The sequence below is a fragment of the Nicotiana sylvestris genome, chromosome 8, assembly GCF_000393655.2.
Source record: "Nicotiana sylvestris chromosome 8, ASM39365v2, whole genome shotgun sequence".
NCBI classification, from domain to species: Eukaryota; Viridiplantae; Streptophyta; class Magnoliopsida; order Solanales; family Solanaceae; genus Nicotiana; species Nicotiana sylvestris.
This window is the reverse complement of record NC_091064.1, coordinates 28,511,557-28,532,349: the sequence shown is the minus strand read 5'-3', so window position 1 is coordinate 28,532,349 and position 20,793 is coordinate 28,511,557. Positions and strand designations below refer to the sequence as shown.

Sequence of the window (20,793 nt, the reverse complement as noted above, 5' to 3'; positions counted from 1 at the left end):
TCGGGGATGGTGCATGGTCTGTTTGCTTACCCTTACGAGCTTGAAAACGCACACATAAATAGAGGCTAGTTGCAGGCTTCGGTTTGCCTTAAATGCTCTAACAATATGGATGGAACATAGTGAATCTCAAAATTGACCCGTGAATCATGGTAATAGGTCATGTAGAACTGTTTCGAGGGGGTGAACGTGGATCGTAGTAGTGGCCACATGAAACTTAGTTCGCGGGGAGATTGTTGGGTGTGTGAATAAATTTTCATGTTGGTAGCTGAAAATATTGGAGCCTACATATAAGGTATAAGGATCTATTAATGGTGTGAGGCATTTTGATGAAAATCGTGCAGGTTTAGCCCAAAGGGAACAATATCACACTATGTTAAGAGTATCATTGGGGCGTTTTATCCTCATACTTGTAACGACCAGACTGGTCGTTTTGTGTTATTGCGTCATGTTTCCCCTTTTGATGCATCACAAATGTGTGTTTTTGGTTTTATGACTTACAGATTGAATGGTTTCGTTCCGGGAAAATTTCGGGTTGATTTGCATTTAATTCTTGGCCTAGAAGCCCTAAGTTGTTTATGCTGACGAATAATTGACTTTTGTGAAAATGACCACGGAATGGTATTTTGAGGGTTTCGATAGCTTTGTATTGTGAATTTGGACTTGGACATATGCCCATAATCGAATTTGGAAATTCGTAGGTTGATTTGTGTTACTTTGCCGAAAATTTACAATTTGAGACTTAGGAGTTTAACAGTAGGTTGACTTTTAGCTATTGGGTTCGTAATTTAGTTTTAGGACTTGAAATAGGTCTGTTATGCTATTTAAGACTTGTCTGCAAAATTTAGTATCATTGGGAGTTGAATTAATAGGATTCGGATGCTCAGTTGCAATTCTAGAAGTTCTTGAACTTTACTTTAATATTCATGCGTTTTGGTGTCCGATTCGTAGTTCTAGATGCTATTTTTTTTATTTTGATCATGTGAGCAAATTTGTATGATATTTTTTAAGACTTGTGTAGATGTTTGATTTGATGCCCCGAGGGCTCGGATGAATTTCATATATGTTTCGGAATGTTTTGAACTGAAAATAGAATCTGGTGTGTTGATGCCTCTGGTGTCGCATTTACGAACACTAGGGTCGCAATTGCGACCTTAGCATAGTGGCCTCAGGTGTCGCAATTACGATACCCGGATCGCAATTGCGAATAGTGACAGGAGGTTGGGTAATTTGCATTTGCGACAAAAGAATCGCATTTGCGCTGAGGACAGGCTTCGCAAATACGAAGCCAATGTCGCATTTGCAACCTCCTCTTAGGATGTCAATAGCCGCATTTCCTCGCAATTACGAACTTCTGTCGCAATTGCGACATCTGCAACTAAACAAAAGGTTAGAAAAGTCAGGCTTTAGTCTCATTTCTCATATTTTGGAACCCTAGACTCGGCAAAAGGCGATTGGAGAGGAGACTTTTACCTACAAACATAGTATAAGTGGTTCTAACCAATTTCCAACTATATTTTATGATTATATCTTAGATTTAACATCAAATTTATGTGAATCAAAAAGGAAAAATTGGAAAATTTTGTCAAATTTTTAAAAAATGAGAAATTGAGTTTTAAGAGTCAATTTGGACTAGGATTTTGAAACTAATTACATATATAGACTGATGAAGTTATGGGTAGTCGGAATCTACCCTTAGACCTGGATTTTGACTGGGCAGGTCCGGGGTAGACTTTTATTGACTGTTTGGAAAAAGTATAAAGATCATAGCTTTATCTATTATAATTATTTTCCCTTGCATTGTTTGATGATATTAAGTGAATTTTGGTTTGAGCCGTATGGAGGAGAATTTTAGGGAAAAAGCTATTTCCAAGGATTGAGTTTCCCTAGTTGAGGTAAGTACTTGCCTAACTCTGTGGGGGGGGGGAACTACCTATTAAAATTTGGGATTGCTTGTGCTATTTATGTTATGTGAAAGCTTTGTACGCAAGGTGACGAGTGGGTACATGGGTTATATGTGGTATTTGACTGGTTTAGGTTATTTAGACTCCTTCCATGCCTTTAATTGAATTGCCATATCAAGTTTTAATTCTTATTGTTAATCTACTCTTACATGTGTTAATTTATCCTTACATGCCTTATTTGAATTTGTTAATACTTGTTCTACCTCTTGCTTGTTATTTTGCTCGTATATGCCTAGTTGAAGTTATTGTCTTCCTTATTGCCTTGTTACATCTTAATTTGTTGAATCAATTTTAATTGAAGTTGTTATTGTCATGATCTCAAATACCCCGGTCGTGATGGCGCCTATCACAGTACTAGGCAAGCCAATCCAACATTTACCACATCGAATTCTTTTTATAAAAATAATTTTCTAAAACCAATTAAGTCTCAAATTCTCCATATGTAATATATAAGTCTAGAGAAATATGCAGAAATCAGTACAAAATATACTAACACAGCCCGAATTCGGTGTCACTAGCCATAAGCCTCTAAGTACAACCAAAACGCTGTCTGAATAATACAAAATTAGTCTGAAATACACAATACTAAGATAGGAAGGAGGAAAGTAGGGCTGCGAACGCTGTGCAACTACCTTGTGATCTCCGATAAAACTCTGAGAGTGTTGGAAGCTCTCACTCTGATGCACGGGCACCTGGATCTACACACAAGGTGCATGGAGTAACGTGAATACGCCAACTCAGTAAGTAAATAATGTAAATAAAGTATGAGTGCAGTGACGAGCATTTAAAATCATATAAGAAATATCAACAGAAATATCAAGTCAAATCTATAGTTCAATAGCCAGTTATTTTTTCAAACCCCAGTTTCAGTTAAAAATCCTTTGTAAACATATATATTCAACAATTTTCAACAGAGGCTCAGTATAAAAGAGGAGTAAAAGTAGAAAAAATGTCACAAACAAGCCTCTTGGGACAAGTATCACTCATAAATATAGCATCTCGGGCAAGCCTCTCAGTCACTCGTGACTCAGCTCTCGTCACACAGTACTTCAACTCAGCACTCCGACTCAATAAATATCTCATAATAATAATAATCGGTGTGGCGTGCAACCCGATCCGTAATATATAGTCGACTATGCTCACTGGGGGTGTGCAGACTCTAGTGGGGCTCCTACAGCCCAAGCGTCATATTACTGCGGCGGGCAGCCCGATCTAATATATATCGTTGTGGCGTGCAGTCCGATCCTTATAAATAGTGTTGTGGCATGCAGCCCGATCCATAATATATATATATATATATATATATATATATATTATGGATCGGGCTGCATGCCGCAACGATATATATACACAATCCTCACCATTAGGTCTTCAACCTCTCTCAATCATTAACCCCACGGCCACTCGGGCATATCACTGAAAATCAGGAAAACTCAGCCCCAAACAGTTTTTATATATTAAGAAATAGAGTGATGAAATCAGATTTAACAATAAATGTGAAATATGACTAAGGATATGCTTTCAAATCAAATAGAGTGAGAAAAATAGTTAAAATACCTCTAAGGGTCTAAACAGGTCGACACAAGGCCCCAAACATGGCATTCAGCCCAAATTAACAAACCAATTTCTAAAACACGTGGATATCCTATACAGTGTATCAAAATACGCAACTATACAGTCTACATGGGACTGACCAATTTCTAATCCCTACGAGTGCACGCCCACACTCTCATCACCTAGCATGTATGTCACCTCATTTATCAAAACAATACGAAATTCCGGGGTTTCATACCCTCAGGTTTAGATTTACAATGGTTACTTACCTCAAAACAACTGAAATACTACTCTGCGACGCCCTTTCCTCTCAACTCGGCCTCAACTCGCGTCGAATCTATCCAAAACAGAATCATAACATTAAAATATGCTAAGGGAACGAAGCCCATGCGAAAATAATCAAACTGCATCAACAATCCCGAAATTGGCCAAACTCGACTTTCGGACCCACAGGACCTCAACTAAACATGCCAACACGTTCCATAATATCATTCAAATATGTTCCAACCTTCGGAATGCTCTAAACAACATTCCGTCCCGTCCCGCTTCAAGTTAAATGGGATGGGCCAATGTTAAACGGGACAGGGGATGAGACAGGACGGTCATTTCGTTCCGTTTGTTGCCTTCTGTCCCGCGTCCCGCCAGATTTTTTTTTTTAAGACTAGCCGTTGGGCAACGGCTTAAATTGCAAAAATAGAAGTTGCCAACAGTCCAAACAGCCCCTACCCCCTCCTCCCCTCCCCCGAAACACCCCTACCTCCCCCTCCCCCAAACTTTTAATATAACCCCTATGTTTATTAAATTACACTTTGGCCCTATTTTCTACTATAAATACCTCCATTCTTCTTTATTTTTTCCACAAAAAATCAATCTTCGCTCTCAAATCTTTTACATTCTAATATTCTATCTATATTTTTCTTTCAATTTTGTTACTATCAAGTATCAACTATCAAGTATCAAGTGATAACTTTCAAGTATTTGGGCAAATATTTTGGAGCAACTTTCAAGCTTCAAATTAATTCGTCAAGTATTTGGAGCAATATTTTGGGTAATTTCTTCAAGTTTCAATATTTAATCACGGTGCACTCATTCCATCTCCTAATTTTAATATATAATTTTTGTGTATCATTTAATGTTTAATTTTTGTGTTTACTTTACGTGTTATATTTTCGTATTTCATTTGTGTGTTTAATATTTGTGTTAGCTTTTTTAATTTAATTTCGTATTTAAATTATGGCACCTAAAAATGTATTTGGTATTTTAAAAAAAGTAGTAAAAAAATAGTAAAGGTGAAAGTAGTAGTAATCCTAATCATAACCCTTCTCCTAGACCTAGAATTAGAAAGCATATTGATGAAATTACTCATGTTGATGAAACTTCATTTTCCCAACCCCCCCCCCCCACATTTTATGATGTTCATGTCGGAGAACGATTAGATCATGAAACTTTACAATGACAATTCGGCAATGATATTTTTTTTGAGGATGAAGAAAATGAGGAAGAAGAATTAGATGAAACACCCACTAGTCCCGCAACACAAGCTCCAACTCAGAGTAAATCTCAGTCTGGAGCTTTACCCTTTGTACCCCCTGTAAGGGGTAAGCCTAAGGCTGAACGTCCCCAAACATCACTTGTATGGAAATTTTTTTAACATGAAAAAGTTAATCATCGTGCTATATGTGAAAAATGTAAGCAAGTATTTGCACAAACAACAAGTGGTGGGACGGGGGGTTTAAGTAGATACTTAATAAGGGATCACAAATCTTTATGGATACAAGCTAACATAGAAGCAGGAAAAATTATAGATCCTACCATCAGTACTAACACTCCTAGTGGATCTGGTTCTAATCAAATTCAACAACAACTTGACCCTGTTTCTGGTCATGTTTTACGCAAATATAACAAAGATAGAGATCGTGAGAACTTAGCAAAAATAGTGGTTGTCTGTGGCTGACCTTTTACTTTCCCTTCTCACCCTGCTTTTGTGCATTATATACAAGAAACTTATAACCCTGCTTTTCAAGGTTTTTCTAAGACCACAGTTAGAAATGATGTTTTTAAATTTCAAACTGAATATCTTCAATATATTCGTTGTGTATTTTTTCACTTAGATTGTAAAGTGTCTATCACATCTGATATAGGTCGTAGTCCTAATGGTTGTGATTATTTAACTGTTACATGTCATTGGGTTGATCATCACTGGAACTTTCAAAAACATATTATTGGTTATAAATTTGTTGATTCAAAACATACTGGAGCATATATTGCAACTACGGTTCTACAAATACTTGATTTTTATGGACTCATTAATAAAATTTTAACTAGCACCTTAGATAATGCTTCTGCTAACACAACCGCAGCAAATAGCTTAAAATCTAGACTTTGTCCAATTAATCCAATAATTTTTCATGTTAGATGTGCATGCCATATTTTTAACTTGGTTGTAAAAGATGGTCTTAATTTATTTTCTGATGCTTGTAGTAAAATACAAATGCTTGTGGTTATATTTTTCATGCTCCTAAACAAAGTAGAATTCGTGAATTTGCTCAACAATGTGCTAGTGCTAACCTTCCATTTAGAAAAGTTCTAAAAGATATTTGTACTAGGTGGAATTCTACTTATGAAATGCTTAAAGTTGCTTATGATTATTGGGTGCCTATCCAAAAGGTATTTAGTATGCATAATGCTCACCCTGTTGATCAAATTGTTGATTCTGATTGGGATGAGATCAGAGAGCTTACTAAATTTTTGGAAAATTTTTATTATGCTACAAGATAATTTTCTGGTATATATTATCCTACTGTTACACAAATATTATGGTATATTTGTGAAATTTCTGTTGTATTTGGTAAGTATAAAATAAATTTAAGTTATGCACCGACCATTAAAGAAATAATTTTAAAATTTAAAAAGTATTTTTTTCCTATTCCCGAAGTTTATTTAATTTCTACTCTACTTAACTCATCTTTAAAACTAAGAGGTGCAAAGAGACTTGTTCGTAAAATTTATCAGAATTTAGAAATTCAAGAAAATGAACAACCATCTCTCGAAAACTGCCAAGCTATCATATATTCTTATGCTAGATCAATGTTTAATAAATATAAATCTATGGATACAACTGGTTGTGAAACTGCTCCTTCTACTTCTAAGTCTAGAGCAGAAGTTTTATGCGAAGATATGGATGATATAACAGGTTTTGATTCCTCTATTAATGATCAACTTGATTCTTATCTTAATCAAAGATTGGAAAATATTAAAGACGAAGAAGGCAAGGAACAACTTTTGTCATGGTGGAGGGAGGGTGGCAAGGCTTTTCCAACACTTTCAATTATGGCCTGAGATATCCTGGCTAGTCAAGCATCATCAGTAGCATCGGAGAGTGCTTTTAGCGCGGCAAGCTTTCAAATTGGAGATCATAGACATTCATTAGCGGAGGACAGTCTAGAGATTTCCATATTATTCAGAGATTGGATTAATTCAGAAAGAAGAAATCTTGGTTTTGAAAAATTAACCACTAGGGAAGAAAAAGAATACAATGAGATACTAACCACTGGGAGCGATGACGGCATGGAGCTCATGGAACATCAATCAACATTGCCAATTCCAGTTGAATATCCGAGAGATATTATTGATAAGTTACAAAGAAGCTATTTAGGAGCTTACAAATATTAGTATGATAATTTGTAATTGGCTACTAAGAGGCCTAGTTCAAATAGAACCCTTCCTAGAAGGTGGCTGCGTAGATTAGGTGCTATTCAAAAGAATTATATTTGTATTTGAGATTTGAAAGTTCTATTAATAAAATAAAAGGCTCTAAGTGTTGAATTTTATTTATGAATTGTCTAAGTTACTTAATAGTTAATACTTTGAAATTATATTAAATAAATTATAATTCTATTATAAATTTATAATTAATAGAATATTTCATTACAAGTCTTTTATTTTAATATTTTATAATTCTTTACTTAGTTTTCTAATTTTCATTTTAACATAGTAACATTTAAGTTTATTAAATAAGTTAAAAATCTAGCCGTCGCAAATTTTAAAAATATAGTAATTTTCAAAAAACTAGATGCTTTTTAAAAAAAAATACACTTAAGGCCCACTAACCCGTCCCGTCCCATCCCGTTTGTTATCGGGACGGGATGGGATGAACGTTTCGTCCCGTTTATCCCGTCCCGCTTAAATGTCATCCCGCCCCGTCCCGTCCTGTTAATTTGGTCCCGTCCCGTCCCGTTGGACAGCCTAACATTTGAACCAAATTTTGAATAAACACAACATAGACGGACTCAAAAGCAACAAAAAAAAAAGAAAGAAGAAGGAACCGAAAAGGAATATGGAACCGAAAAGGAATATGGAAGGGAAAAGAATGTAAAAGTTACATACTCCTATTAATAAAAATGGACTAGTTGTTTCTGCATGCCCGTTGATAGAACGTCTTTCATGACTCATGTTTGTAAGAAGGATTGTAGCACTATCAAATTCAACTTTTAGACAATTTTGGGATAATGGATCTTTGTCATACCAATCCTATGTTGCTCGGACTCTCCGAAAATGTCTTTGGATGTGTGTCGGATCCTTCAAAAATAATGTATTTTTGGAAGATTTGACACGAATACAATAATATTTTGGAGAGTCCACACAACATAGTAAAAATCTCATCAAAGGTATATAGTAACTTATTACAATGAGTTGTAAGCATTTTTTAACTTGTAATTATATCATGTTAATGTTGGGGGGAAACAAGCAATAGAAATGCATGACAGGGTAGTAGTGGAAGAAATACCTAAATCTAAACTTTTTAAAACTATTTGAACCAAGAGAAAGAAAAATAAACCGTCACGACCCAACAACCCTAACCGATCGTGATAGTGCCTATCGATGATACTAGGCAAGTCGATTTTTAAAACACTTCTATATTTCATAAAAGATAAATCAAAAACCTTTTCATAACAGTGTTTTCATAAAAACAGGAGTTAAACTCAAAATATAATGTGGAAAGATAGCCCCAAATATCGGGGTCTCACCAAGTCATGAGCAACTAGACCTCCAGTCTAAGAAACAATGTTTACAATTGTTTGTGTCTCAATGTCAATATAGAAAAGAAAGATAGTAAATAAGGAGAACAAGGATAGCTAACGCCGACAGCTACCTCGTAAATCTTCGGTAATCGACCACGCACGAGCTCAATATCCTTCGTGACCCGACACACCTGGATCTGCACAATTAAGTGTAGGAAGGAACGTGAGTACTTTCAACTCAGTATAACAGAAACAAATAAGGAACTGAGAAGCAGTGACAAGCTATAGAAGTACAGTTCATTTTAGTAATTTCAGTAAAGAATAGACATACTTTCAAATTCGGCAGTTTAAGTCAAATCAGTTTTTATACATTTTCAAGTTCAAATAGACCGAATATAAAACCTTCCAGGAATTTTCGCAACAATGAAAAATATAATATAAGTACAACAACAAATGAAAGCAAGTACCGCCTTTTAGGGCAACAGTCACTCAACTCATCTCAACAGCTCAATCACTCGGCTCTCAGCCCTCAGTACTCACACTCAACAGGTACCTGCACTCATTGGGGGTGTACAGACTTCGGAGGGGCTCATACAGCCCAACCGCTATAATCCGCACGGACAACTCACGTGCTATAAGATCAAATCAAGATCTGCACGGACAACTCGCGTGCTATGCTATCAATACCTCACCATCAGGCCTAAGGCCTCATTCAATCATCAACCTCCCTAATATCTCAGGCGCTCAGAAATCATATAAATCAGTCAAAATAGAGATAATAACATGTATCAACAAGGAATAAGAAGAGATGGAGGCATGGTACGCAACTAAAGTCATGACTGAGTACAAGACAACAAATAGCAGCTAATTCAACAAGTACACGACCCCAACGGGTGCCAACAGTGATATCATGTGGCCTAAGCATGATTTCTAATATGAATTTCAGTCGAATCTCCATGAAACAGAGGAAACACGTAGTTTATAATAAGCTATTCCACATTACAGTCTCACGGGACGGACAAGTCACAATCCCTACGGTGCACGCCCACACGTCCGTCACCTAATATGTGCGTCACCTCCAAAATAATCACACGATATAAAATCTGGGGTTTCATAGCCTCAGGAAAAGATTTATAATGGTAACTTATCTTAATCCGAGAATAACGCTACTTCAAATTGCCCTTGCCTCGCGATCAGCCTCCGAATGCCCCGAATCTAGCCACAAGCAGTACAATACAATTAATATAGGCCAAAAGGATCAATTCCACAAGAAAACTATTAAATTAGACCCAAAAATCCGAAATTGGCTCAACCCGGTGCTCGGGTCCACATATCGAAATCCGACAAAAGTCACAAAACCCAAAAGCTCATTCACCCATGATTCTAACCATACTAAACTTTCTCAAATCTTATAACAAAATTCCATTCAAAACCTCAAAAATCCATCTCAAGAACACTTCCTCTTTTTTCCCTAATTTTTCACCCTAAATCACAAATTAGATGATAAAATTAAAGATATAATCATAGGATTTAACCAAAACCAAGTAAGAATCACTTACCCCAATCAACTCCACGAAAATCCCTTCAGCAATCGCCCAAATCTGTGATATCTAGCTCAAAATATGAAAAATGGGTTTCAAACCCTCGTTTTTGAAATTAATACTGTCTGCCCAGATATTCTTCTTCGCGAACGCCACCGTCCTCTGGTAAGGGGAAACTTTACAAACTCTGACCTTCGCAAATGCGACCCTCACCTCACAAACGCATAGACCAAGGACCCGGGGTCCACATCTACCTCACTACTCTTCGCGAATGCGACACTACTTACGCGTTCGCGATGCACACACTGCCATACCATTGGTGTTCGCGTCCTCACCCCTGCGAACGCATAGAACAAAATCTCACCAGCTCAAAAAACACTCTTCGTGAATGCGAGACTCCTCTCGCGAACGCGTAAGAGGAAACCAGAAATATGCAACAGTAGATATCAACTATCTCTCAAAGGCCAAAAATGAACTTTTAATCACCCGAAACTCAGTCGAGGCCCTTGGGACCTCAACCAAACATACCAACACGTCCCAAAACATTATACAAACTTAGTCGAATTATCAAATCACCTCCAATAACATCAAAAGCATGAATTACACACGGATTCAAGCCTAATGAACTTTGAAATTTTCAAATTCTACAAATGACGTCGAAACATATCAAATCACGTCCGATTGACCCCAAATTTTTCACACAAGTCATAAATGACACCATGGACCTAGTTCCACTTTTGTAAATACAATCCAATCCCGATATCAAAAAGTACACTACCGGTCAAACTTCCTAAAATTCCAATTTTCGGCATTTCAAGCCTAATTCTACTATAGACCTCCAAAACACAATCTGAACGCTCTCCTAAGTCCAAAATAACCTAACGGAGCTAAGAGAACCCTCAAGATTTAAATCTGAAGTTGTTTACACATAAGTTAATATCCGATCAACTTTTATAACTTAAACTTTCAAATAAGAGACTAAGTGTCTCATTTAATTTTGAAATCACTTTGGACCCGAATCAACTAACCCGATAAGTCATAACACAACTGTAGAATACAAAAGAAGCAGAAAATAGGGGAATGGGGCTACAACTCTCGATACAACTGGCTGGGTCATTACATCCACCCCTTCTTAAACAAGCGTTCGTCCTCGAACGGGTCTAGAAATATACCTAGAGCCTCAAATACATGTAGATATCTGCTCTGCATTTCTCGCTCGGTCTCCCAAGTAGCCTCTTCCACGGGCTGACCTCTCCACTGCACTTTCACTGAAGCTATATCCTTTGACCTCAACTTTGAGCTTGTCGCCCCAAAATAGCCAGTAGCTCCACATCATAAGTCAAACCATTATCCAACTGAACCGTGCTAAAATCCAAAACATGAGATGTATCGCCGATATACTTCCGGAGCATAGAAACATTAAATACTGGTTGTACACTCAACAAGATAGGTGGCAAGGCAAGCTTGTAAGCAACCTCCACAATCCTCTGAAGTACCTCAAAAGGTCCAATGAACCGAGGGCTCAACTTGCCCTTCTCTCGAATCTCATAACACCCTTCATTGGTGAAACCTTTAGCAGGACTTTCTCCCCAACCATGTAAGACACATCACGAACCTTCCTGTAGGAATAACTCTTTTATCTTGACTGCGCCGTGCCAAGACGCTCCTTAATCAATTTAACCCTGTCCAAAGCATCTTGAACCAAGTTAGCACCTAATAGCCTAGCCTCGCTCAGCTTAAACCAGCTCATCGGAGAACTACATTGCCTCCCATTTAAAGCCTCATACGGAGCCATCTGAATACTTGACTGATAATTGTTGTTGTAATCAAACTCTACGAGCTGCAAAAACAGGTCCTATGAACAATCAAAATTAATGACACAAGCACGTAACATGTCCTACAATATCTGAATAATGCGCTTGGACTGTCTGTCCGTTTGCAGGCGAAATGTTGTGCTCAACTCAACCTGAGTGCCCAACTCTTGCTGCACGGCTCTCTAAAACTGCAATGTAAACTGCGTGCCTCTATTTGAAATGATAGAAACGGGCACACCGTGCAGGCGAACAATCTCTCTAATGTAAATCTCAGTCAACTGGTCTGAAAATAGGTACTACTCACAGGAATGAAGTGCGCGGACTTGGTCAGTTGATCCACAATCACCCAAATAGCATCAAACTTCCTCAAAGTCTGTGGGAGCCCAACTACGAAATTCATGGTGATCCACTCCCACTTCCACTCTGGGATCTTGATCTTCTGAAGCAAACCACCCGGTATCTGATGCTTATATTTACCTGTTGAAAGTCGAAACACCGAGCTACAAACCCAACTATATCCTTCTTCATCCTCCTCCACCAGTAGTACCGTCTCAAATCCTGATACATCTTCGCGGCACCTGGATGGATGGAATACCACGAGCTGTAGGCCTCCCCAAGAATCAACTCCCATAGCCCATCTACATTGGGCTCACATATCCGGCCCTGCATCCTCAATAATCCATCATCACGAATAGTCACAAATCTGGCATCACCATCCTGAACTCTGTCCTTAAGGACAAGCAAATGAGGATCATCATATTGGGGCTCTCTAATGCGATAAAATAAGGAAGACCGAGAAATCACACAAGCTAGAACCCGATTGGGCTCCGAAATATCCAATCACACGAACTGGTTGGCCAACGGCTGAACATCAACTACAAAGAGGTCTCTCCCAATAGGAATGAATGCAAGACTGGCCATACTCATTTCCTTCCTACTCAAAGCATCGCCCACCATATTAGCCTTCCCTAGATGATACAAAATAGTAATATCATAGTCCTTTAGAAACTCTAACCATCTCTGCTACCTCAAATTGAGATCCTTCTGTTTGAACAAGTGTTGGAGGCTATGATGATCAGTAAATACCTTACAAGACACACCATAGAGATGGTGGCTCCAAATCCTTAACGCGTGAACAATGGCAGCCAACTCCAAATAATGAATATGGTAGTTCTTTTCATGAGGCTTCAACTAACGCGAAGCATAAGCAATCACTCTACATTCCTGCATCAAAACACACCCAATACCGATCCGTGAAGCATCACAATATATTGTATAAGAACCAGAAGCTGATGGTAGAACTAGAACTGGAGTTGTGATCAAGATAGTCTTGATCTTCTGAAAGCTCGCCTCACACTCATCCGACCACCTGAAAGGAGCACCCTTTTGGGTCAATTTTGTCAAGAGTGATGCAATAGACGAGAAACCCAACACGAACCAATGGTATTAACTAGCCAAACCAAGAAAGTTCCAAATCCCTGTAGCTGAGGACTATTTGGGAAACCTCTAAACCGCTTCTATCTTCTTCGGATCAACCTGAATACCCTCATTGGACACCATGTGTCCCAAAACGCCACTAAACTGAGCCAAAACTCACACTTGGAGAACTTAGCATAAAGCTTCTCCTGTCTTAATCGCTGCAATACAATCCTAAAATGTTGGGCGTGCTCCTCCTGGATACGAGAGTACACCAGAATATTATCAATGAATACAATAACAAACGAGTCGAGATAAGGCTGAAACACGTTGTTCTCCAAAACATGAATGTTGCTAGGGCGTTGTTCAGCCCAAAAGACATCACGAGGAACTCATAATGACCATGACGGGTCCTGAAAGTTGTCTTACAAATGTCTGAGTTCCTATCTTAATCCGAGAAAAACGCTACTTCAAAATGCCCTTGCCTCGCAATCAGCCTCCGAATGACCCGAATCTAGCCACAAGCAGTACAATACAATAAATATAGGCCAAAAGGATCAATTCCACAAGAAAACTATTAAATTAGACCCAACTCAACCCGGCGCTCGGGTCCACGTATCGAAATCCGACAAAAGTCACAAAACCCAAAAGCTCATTCACCCATGATTCTAACCATACTAAACTTTCTCAAATCTTATAACAAAATTCCATTCAAAACCTCAAAAATCCATCTCAAGAACACTTCCTCTTTTTTCCCTAATTTTTCACCCTAAATCACAAATTAGATGATAAAATTAAAGATATAATCATGTGATTTAACCAAAACCAAGTAAGAATCACTTACCCCAGTCAACTCCACGAAAATCCCTTCAAAAATCGCCCAAATCTGTGATATCTAGCTCAAAATATGAAAAATGGGTTTCAAACCCTCGTTTTTGAAAGTAATATTGTCTGCACAGATATTCTTCTTCGCGAACGCCACCGTCCTCTGGTAAGGGGAAACTTTACAAACTCTGACCTTCGCAAATGCGACCCTCACCTCACAAATGCATAGACCAAGGACCCGGGGTCCATATCTACCTCACTTCTCTTCGCGAATGCGACACTACTTACGCGTTCGCGATGCACACACTGCCATACCATTGGTGTTCGCGTCCTCACCCCTGCGAACGCATATAACAAAATCTCACCAGCTCACAAAACACTCTTCGTGAATGCGAGACTCCTCTCGCAAACGCGTAAGAGGAAACCAGAAATATGCAACAGTAGATATCAGCTATCTCTCAAAGGCCAAAAATGAACTGTTAACCACCCGAAACTCAGTCGAGGCCCTTGGGACCTCAACCAAACATACCAACACGTCCCAAAACATTATACAAACTTAGTCGAATTATCAAATCACCTCCAACAACATCAAAAGAACGAATTACACACGGATTCAAGCCTAATGAACTTTGAAATTTTAAAATTCTACAAACGACGTCGAAATATATCAAATCACGTCCGATTGACCCCAAATTTTTCACACAGGTTATAAATGACACCACGGACCTAGTTCCACTTTTGGAAATACAATCCGATCCCGATATCAAAAAGTACACTACCGGTCAAACTTCCCAAAATTCCAATTTTCGGTATTTCAAGCCTAATTCTACTATGGACCTCCAAAACACAATCTGAACGCGCTCCTAAGTCCAAAATCACCTAACGGAGCTAACAGAACCCTCAACATTTAAATCTGAAGTTGTTTACACATAAGTTAATATCCGGTCAACTTTTATAACTTAAGCTTTCAAATAAGAGACTAAGTGTCTCATTTAATTTTGAAATCACTCCGGACCCGAATCAACTAACCCGATAAGTCATAACACAGCTGTAGAATACAAAAGAAGCAGAAAATAGGGGAATGGGGCTACAACTCTCGATACAACTGGTCGGGTCATTACATCCACCCCTTCTTAAACAAGCGTTCGTCCTCGAACAGGTCTAGAAATATACCTGGAGCCTCACATACGTGTAGATATCTGCTCTACATTTCCCGCTCGGTCTCTCAAGTAGCCTCTTCCACGGGCTGACCTCTCCACTGCACTTTCACTGAAGCTATATATCCTTTGACCTCAACTTTGAGCTTGCCGCTCCAAAATAGCCACTAGCTCCACATCATAAGTCAAATCATTATCCAACTGAACCGTGCTAAAATCCAAAACATGAGATGTATCGCCGATATACTTCCGGAGCATAGAAACATTAAATACTGGTTGTACACTCAACAAGATAGGTGGCAAGGCAAGCTTGTAAGCAACCTCCACAATCCTCTGAAGTACCTCAAAAGGTCCAATGAACCGAGGGCTCAACTTGCCCTTCTCTCGAATCTCATAGCACGCTTCATTGGTGAAACCTTTAGCAGGACTTTCTCCCCAACCATGTAAGACACATCACGAACCTTCCAATAGGAATAACTCTTTTATCTTGACTGCGCCGTGCCAAGCCGCTCCTGAATCAATTTAACCTTGTCCAAAGCATCTTGAACCAAGTTAGTACCTACTAGCCTAGCCTCGCTTGACTTAAACCAGCTCATCGGAGATATACATCGCCTCCCATATAAAGCCTCACACGGAGCCATCTAAATACTTGACTGATAATTGTTGTTGTAATCAAACTCTACGAGCTGCAAAAACAGGTCCTATGAACCATCAAAATTAATGACACAAGCACGTAACATGTCCTACAATATCTGAATAATGCGCTCGGACTGTCTGTCCGTTTGCGGGCGAAATGTTGTGCTCAACTCAACCTGAGTGCCCAACTCTCACTGCACGGCTCTCCAAAACTACAATGTAAATTGCGTGCCTCTATTTGAAATGATAGAAACGGGCACACCGTGCAGGCGAACAATCTTTCTAATGTAAATTTCAGTCAACTGGTCTGAAAATAGGTAGTATTCACAGGAATGAAGTGCGCGGACTTGGTCAGTTGATCCACAATCACCCAAATAGCATCAAACTTCCTCAAAGTCTGTGGGAGCCCAACTACGAAATTCATGGTGATCCACTCCCACTTCCATTCTAGGATCTTGATCTTCTGAAGCAAACCACCCGGTATATGATGCTTATATTTACCTGTTGACAGTCGAAACACCGAGCTACAAACCCAACTATATCCTTCTTCATCCTCCTCCACCAGTAGTACCGTCTCAAATCCTGATACATCTTCGCGGCACCTGGATGGATGGAATACCACGAGCTGTAGGCCTCCCCAAGAATCAACTCCCATAGCCCATCTACATTGGGCTCACATATCTGGCCCTGCATCCTCAATAATCCATCATCACCAATAGTCACAAATCTGGCATAACCATCCTGAACTCTGTCCTTAAGGACAAGCAAATGAGGATCATCATATTGGGGCTCTCTAATGCGATAAAATAAGGAAGACCGAGAAACCACACAAGCTAGAACCCGATTGGGCTCCGAAATATCCAATCACATGAACTGATTGGCCAACGGCTGAACATCAACTACAAAGAGGTCTCTCCCAATAGGAATGAATGCAAGACTTCCCATACTCATTTCCTTCCTACTCAAAGCATCGTCCATCATATTAGCCTTCCCTAGATGATACAGAATAGTAATATCATAGTCCTTTAGCAACTCTAACCATCTCTGCTACCTCAAATTCAGATCCTTCTGTTTGAACAAGTGTTGGGGGCAATGATGATCAGTAAATACCTTACAAGACACACCATAGAGATTGTGGCTCCAAATCTTTAACGCGTTAACAATGGCAGCCAACTCCAAATAATGAATATGGTAGTTCTTTTCATGAGGCTTCAACTAACGCGAAGCATAAGCAATCACTCCACCTTCCTGCATCAAAACACACCCAATACCGATCCGAGAAGCATCACAATATATTGTATAAGAACTAGAAGCTGATGGTAGAACTAGAACTGGAGTTGTGGTCAAGATAGTCTTGAGCTTCTGAAAGCTCGCCTCACACTCATCCGACCACCTGAAAGGAGCACCCTTTTGGGTCAATTTTGTCAAGAGTGATGCAATAGACGTGAAACCCAACACGAACCAATGGTAATAACCAGCCAAACCAAGAAAGCTCCAAATACTTGTAGCTGAGGACTATTTGGAAAACCTCTAAACTACTTATATCTTCTTCGGATCAACCTGAATACCCTCACTGGACACCATGTGTCCCAAAACGCCACTAAACTGAGCCAAAACTCACACTTGGAGAACTTAGCATAAATCTTCTCCTCCCTTAATCGCTGCAATACAATCCTCAAATGTTGGGCGTGCTCCTCCTGGATACGAGAGTACACCAGAATATCATCAATGAATACAATAACAAACGAGTCGAGATAAGGCTGAAACATGTTGTTCTCCAAAACATGAATGTTGTTGGGGTGTTGTTCAGCCCAAAAGACATCACGAGGAACTCATAATGACCATGACGGGTCTTGAAAGTTGTCTTACAAATGTCTGAGTTCCTATTCTTCAATTGGTGATACCTTGATATCAATTTAATCTTGGAGAACACCCTCTCTCCATGAAGCTAGTCAAATAAATCATCAATATGGGGCAAAGGATACTTGTTCTTGATTGTGACTTTGTTCAGCTGCCTGTAATCAATGAACAATGTTATGGTACCATCCTTCTTCTTTACAAATAGAACTGGTGCACCCCAAGGTGACATGCTAGGCCGAATAAACCCCTTATCAAGGAGTTTCTGAAGTTGCTCCTTCAATTTTTCAACTCCACCAATTTCGTACGATACGATGGAATAGATATGGGCAGTGCCCGGCACCACATTAATACCGAAGTCAATATCCCTGTCTGATGGCATGCCTGGCAGGTCTGCAAGAAACACATCCAGAAAATATTGCACCACCAAATTAGAATCAATAGTAGGGGTGTCTGCACTGACATCCCTCACAAAGGCCAAATAAGAAAGACAACCCTTCCCAAACATCCGCTGGGCCTTTAAGTATGAAATTACTCTACTAGGAACACAGTCTAAAGAACCTCATCACTCGATCTGTGGCAAGCCCGGCATCGCCAACGTTACAGTCTTAGCGTGATAGTCTAGAATAGCAAGACATGAAGACACAAATCTGTACCCAATATCACGTCAAAATCAACCTACTAAGAAGCAACAGATCAACTCTAGTCTCTAACCTCCCAATAGTCACTACACACGACCGGTATACGCGGTCTAAAATAATAGTATCGCCCACTGGCATAGATACACGAACAGATGAAACTAGAGACTCACAGGGTGTTCCTAGATAATGAGCAAATACGACGACACATATGAATAGGTGGAACCAGGGTCAAATAATATAAAATCATATCGATGACATACAGAGATAATACCTGTGATCACTATGTCTGAAGTAATGGCATTTGGTCTGGAAAGGAGTGCATAGAAACGAGCATATCTGCCACCTGATCGGCCTCCCCCTCTAGGGCAACCTCTGGCTAACTGGGCCCCATCCCGAGCTGGCTAAGCGGGTGGTGTAGCTGCTGGTGCTAGTTCCATTAGCCGAAAACTCTGCTCTAGAGTCCCACTCAACAACCTAGGGCAATCTCTCTTGATATGACCAAGATCCCCACACTCGAAACAGCCCCTCATCTGACGGAACTACTACTCCTAATACCCTAAGGAACTACCCGTAGAAACCTTAGAAGATGAGGCATAGTGAGAACTCTACACTGGCAGTGCACTGAATGAAGGCTGGCCCGAGCCAGCAATGTAAGAATTGTGGTTGACTGATGCACCACGATGAACTGGCCGGGTCGTGTGAGCATGTCTATAGGGATGACCCCTACCATGCTGGAACTGACTTCCAAAAGGAACACCACCAAAACTACCTGATCTACGAGGCCTCTTGGCCTCCCTTTCAACCCGCTCCTAGCGGCGGACATACTCTATCTCTTGAGCAATGTCAACAACCTCCTCAAAAGTAGCACCAGTCACCCTCTCTCTAGTCATAAGCACCCGCAGCTAAAATGTAAGGCCATCAATGAACCTCCTGATCCTATTCCTATCTGTGGGAACCAACCAAACAACATGACGGACTAACTTAGAAAATCTCATCTCGTTCTACGTCACAATCATATCATCCTGATGCACCTACTCGAACTGTCTGTGTTGCTCCTCTTTGCGGGACTGCGGTACATACTTCTCCAAAAAGAGAACAGGACTCCTACCATGTAAGTGGCACTGCACAAACCGGCCTACGCCTATCATAAGCCTCCCACCAAGTGAAGGCAACTTCAGTGAGCTGAAAAGTAGTGAACGAGACCCTACTGGTCTCCAGAATACCTGTTGTACGGAGGATCCTCTAACATATGTCCAAGAAACCCTGGGCATCCTCTCTCTTTACACCACTTAAAGATGGAGGCTGAAGTCTCCCAAACCTCTCCAATCTATGCTGCTCATCATCAGCCATGACATGGACCATATAGTCATGAACAGCTACAACCGGCTGGGCTAGTGGTAACCCGAGTGTCTTGAATCCCGACATCACCTACTCGGGTATGCGGAAGGGGGGAGTCTGAGCACCTCCTCCAACCTGAGAAGTGGTTGTTACAGCCGGAACATAGACTGCCTGAGCAAGACTGGTGCACACGTTCAAAATCTGAGACAAGGCCTCCTGAAGGCCTAGAATAACAATGGGCACAACTGGTGCATGAGCTAATCCCGCTAGCACATCCACAACTGGGACCTGATCCTAAACTGGGGCAACTGGTGGATCTGCAGGTTCTGCCCTAACTATTGTGCGAGTTGTACCTTTGCCCCTACCATGGCCTCTATCACAATCTCGGCCTTATGCAGCCACGACTGGTGGTACTAGTGGATGTCTGTCTTGCCCAGTAGCATGTGTCCTCACCATATGTGAGAAAATAGAATAACAGAAGTTTAGTTACCAGAATCAACAGATTCGCATGATAAGAATTCAAGAATGTGGAGTTTCCTAAGGGTTCTACAACCTCTCGAATATAAGTATAGATGTCTTCGCACAGATCCACAAGACTCTACTAAACCTGCTCATGACTCGTGATACTTATGTAACCTAGGCTTTGATACCAACTTGTCACAATCCAAAAACTCTAACCTGCCTTGATGGCGCCTATTGATCGTACTAGGCAAGCCAATTTTCAAAACTATGAGAATGCACGGGAGAAAAATCTATTATATTGATTAAAGTGTTGTACAATCCTATTTATATATAGTAATTACATAATAGTAGGTATTTACTTTCCAATGTGGGACACTAAACATGACTAACTACTTAACACTCCCCCTCAAGTTGGTGCATATAAATCATATGTACCGAGTATGTTACAGATGTAACTAATACGAGAATTAGTAAGAGACTTAGTGAAAATATCTGCTAGCTGATCATTCGACTTTACAAACTTTGTAACAATATCTCCTGAGAGTATCTTTCCTCTAACAACGTGACAGT

General features: G+C 39.9%; 1 protein-coding gene across 1 annotated transcript; it reads right to left on the bottom strand.

Annotated features, from left to right (window-relative positions):
- Positions 1-11,713: 11,713 nt before the first annotated feature.
- On the bottom strand, positions 11,714-17,694 carry LOC138874834 (uncharacterized). The gene is made up of 7 exons (XM_070153620.1): positions 17,547-17,694; positions 16,794-16,917; positions 16,427-16,718; positions 13,489-13,564; positions 12,742-12,859; positions 12,369-12,660; positions 11,714-11,917 (listed from the first exon to the last, which is right to left on the bottom strand). The coding sequence occupies exons 1-7, from the start codon at positions 17,692-17,694 to the stop codon at positions 11,714-11,716; spliced, it is 1,254 nt and encodes a 417-aa protein (XP_070009721.1).
- Between the last annotated feature and the right edge of the window lie 3,099 nt (positions 17,695-20,793).

Bases quoted from the DNA above. Each gene is read 5' to 3' on its own strand.
- LOC138874834 (XM_070153620.1), bottom strand. From the start codon at position 17,694: ATGTTTCAGCCTTATCTCGACTCGTTTGTTATTGTATTCATTGATGAT. The intron at 13,565-16,426 runs GTAAATATAAGC...TCTCGTATCCAG, and splicing joins GGTGTTTCGACTGTCAACAG to GAGGAGCACGCCCAACATTT. The intron at 12,661-12,741 runs GTTCGTGTGATT...TTATCGCATTAG, and splicing joins GTTCAGCCGTTGGCCAACCA to AGAGCCCCAATATGATGATC.